The sequence below is a fragment of the Terrapene carolina genome, unplaced genomic scaffold (genome assembly GCF_002925995.2).
Source record: "Terrapene carolina triunguis isolate 2854851 unplaced genomic scaffold, T_m_triunguis-2.0 Scaffold964, whole genome shotgun sequence".
Lineage (NCBI taxonomy): Eukaryota > Metazoa > Chordata > Testudines > Emydidae > Terrapene > Terrapene triunguis.
Window position 1 is genome coordinate 1 of NW_020665315.1, and position 2,651 is coordinate 2,651.

Below are 2,651 nucleotides of genomic sequence, written 5' to 3' on the forward strand. Positions count from 1 at the left end.
GGGAGCAGGACTTGGGGGAATAGGTGGGGTAGGAGGCAGAGCCTTGAGGGAATAGTAAGAGAGGGCACAGGAGCCTCAGGGGACCAGTTACCAGAAATTAGAAAGGTGGAAACCCTATGACTTAATGACTTGTACCCAGACCGATTCCCCAGCTGACAATGCATAGTAAGGACAGGAAAGGGTTTAATGTCTCTCTGACTGCCCAGTCAGTAATTCAGAGAAGAGGCCCAGCACCATGTCATCAGATAGCTCTTTACGGACTCGGTCAGAGAGTCAGGGGATCAGGAGAAAACTTAGGTGCCTTTATGAGTAAAGATCCGGAGCAGCCTGCCCCGGATCTGTTTGGTCCTCATACCATAGATGAGGGGGTTTAGCGTGGGGGGCATCAAGTAGTACACATTGGTAATGAGAACATGGAAATGCCGGGGCACATTCTGGTGAAATCGGTAAGTGAGAGAGAAGAAGAGGCTTGGGATGTAAAAGACTAAGATGGCACAGAGGTGTGAGGTGCAAGTCCCAAAAGTCTTGAGACGGGCGTCCTTTGTGGGAAGGCTGAAGATGACCCTGAGGATCTGGGTATACGACATGACAATAAAAATCACATCCAGACCCATCACACAGAACTGAACAAAGAGTCCGTAGTAACTACTGACACGGATGTCAGCGCAGGCCAGCTTCACCACGGCCATGTGGGCGCAGTACGGCTGAGGGATGACGTTGGTTCTGCAATATGGCCACTGCCTCAACAAGAGGGGATAGGGCAATACGAGTATCCCACCGCGCAGCACTAAGGCCAGGCCAATCTTAGCCACCACGGGGTTTGTCAGAGTGGTTGCATGTCTTAGGGGATCACAGATGGCCACGTAGCGATCCAAAGCCATGGCCACGAAGATCCCAGACTCCATCCCTGAGAAGCAGTGAAAGACATACAGCTGGATGAGGCAAGCACTGAAATTGATCTCTCTGGAATTGAACCAGAAGATGCTCAGCATTTTGGGCAGGATGGACGTAGATATGACCAAGTCGGTGACGGCCAGCATGCAGAGGAAATAGTACATGGGCCCATGGAGGCTCTTCTCCATCTTCACAATGAACAGGATGGTGAAGTTACCCAGGATGGCTATGGCGTACATGACGCAGAAGGGGATGGAGATCCAGACGTGGGCTGCCTCCAGGCCAGGAATGCCCATCAGGATGAAGGTGGAGGGGTTGGTGAAGTCAGTTGTGTTGGAATCTGACATGGAGTAGGGGAGAAGGTGTCCAACTCTGAGGCTGAACGGTGTCTCCTGCGTGTACTGTACGTTCTACTGGCTTCCTGTATGTGCCCAGAGTCAAGGGAGATGGTCACAATACAAATGCCTATATGGAGAGATAATGTTAATATGAGACACTACGTGCACTACTGGAGTGTGTTCTCATGGTTGAAGCAGATTGGTTGCTCTTCACACACTGAAAAATAACATTTTTATTATTCAGAGAAATGTATTATGAACAAATGACCCTATTAATGCCAATTCCATATTTTATATTACTCCATGTGTCAATAATGTCGTGATGTGGGAAATATTAATAGGCACCAGCCGGAAAAATATTAGTGTGGATACTGGTTATGCATTATCGTTCCTTAATGCAATTAGAGCCAGGCTAGAAGGTGCATGCTGTAGGGAGTTGCACACTCACCTGGTGGCTCAAAATCTGAGTGTAGACAAAAAGCAAACCTTTGCCAAGACATGTGCTGGGGAAAACATCCCAACTAGAATAGACCTCAGGGAAAAGACCAGAGTGTCATTTAGAGCAGTTCCATGGAAACACCTGCTCATTTGCAATGGTGGCCAAAACAAAGACAATCTTGGGATACATCAGGAATGGGAGGAGAATCACCTGCTCTGGACACGCGATCAGTTTTGGTCACCCAGTGTCCATAAAGGATACAGCTGATATACAAGGGGTTTATGAGACACTTTGTGCTTCAAAAGGGCTAATTCCAGCAAGCGGAGGCAAATTATCAGCAGAATTGATTAGGAGGGAAAATTTAGACAGAAAAATGTGAATGAAAATTGGGAGTTCTTTAAGAAGACTTTATTAAATAGAAGGCAGAAATCGGGCAGAAGGAGTACTATATAACAAAAGGGGAAAAGGGAAAATAGGAAATAATACAGATTGGAAGTTATGGAAATTAATGAGGGATAAAAATATCATGGAAATATCAATTATTGGTGGAGCTAAATATCAGAAAAAGGAGGTCATTAAGTATATTATGAATGAAAGAAATCCTAAAAAATGTTTAGGATGATTCCTACAGGGAGAAAGGAAACTTGTTTATGTTGGAGAACAGGTAGATGTGTTCAAGAAATAGTTTTGTTCTGCATTAGGAAAGAAGCTCACATTAGGAAAGGAAATACTTTCCAGTCCATTAGCATCAAGAGTTGAACACCAAAATTGTAAACTGACTAATCAATCACACATCTCATTGTGAACCAGAAGTCAACAATCAGGCAGCAGAGGCCACAGAAAGAAAGAAAGAAAGAAAGAAAGAAAGAAAGAAAGAACAGTTCTCTGTTAAATGTAAATTATAAAAAATAAAGGTAATGTTGAAAAAAAAGATTTGACAAGGTAAGAAAATAATGGAAAAGCTGATATTTGATTAGTTC

At 44.3% G+C, this 2,651-nt stretch overlaps 1 protein-coding gene across 1 annotated transcript; it reads right to left on the reverse strand.

The window, feature by feature from the left end:
* Positions 1-293: 293 nt before the first annotated feature.
* On the reverse strand, positions 294-1,241 carry LOC112120310 (olfactory receptor 52R1-like). Its single transcript, XM_026661258.1, has one exon. It carries the CDS (start codon positions 1,239-1,241, stop codon positions 294-296), a length of 948 nt encoding a protein of 315 aa, XP_026517043.1.
* Positions 1,242-2,651: the final 1,410 nt, after the last annotated feature.

What these genes read in the sequence shown, in the direction of transcription:
- LOC112120310 (XM_026661258.1), bottom strand. Translation starts at nt 1,241, where the DNA reads ATGTCAGATTCCAACACAACTGACTTCACCAACCCCTCCACCTTCATC.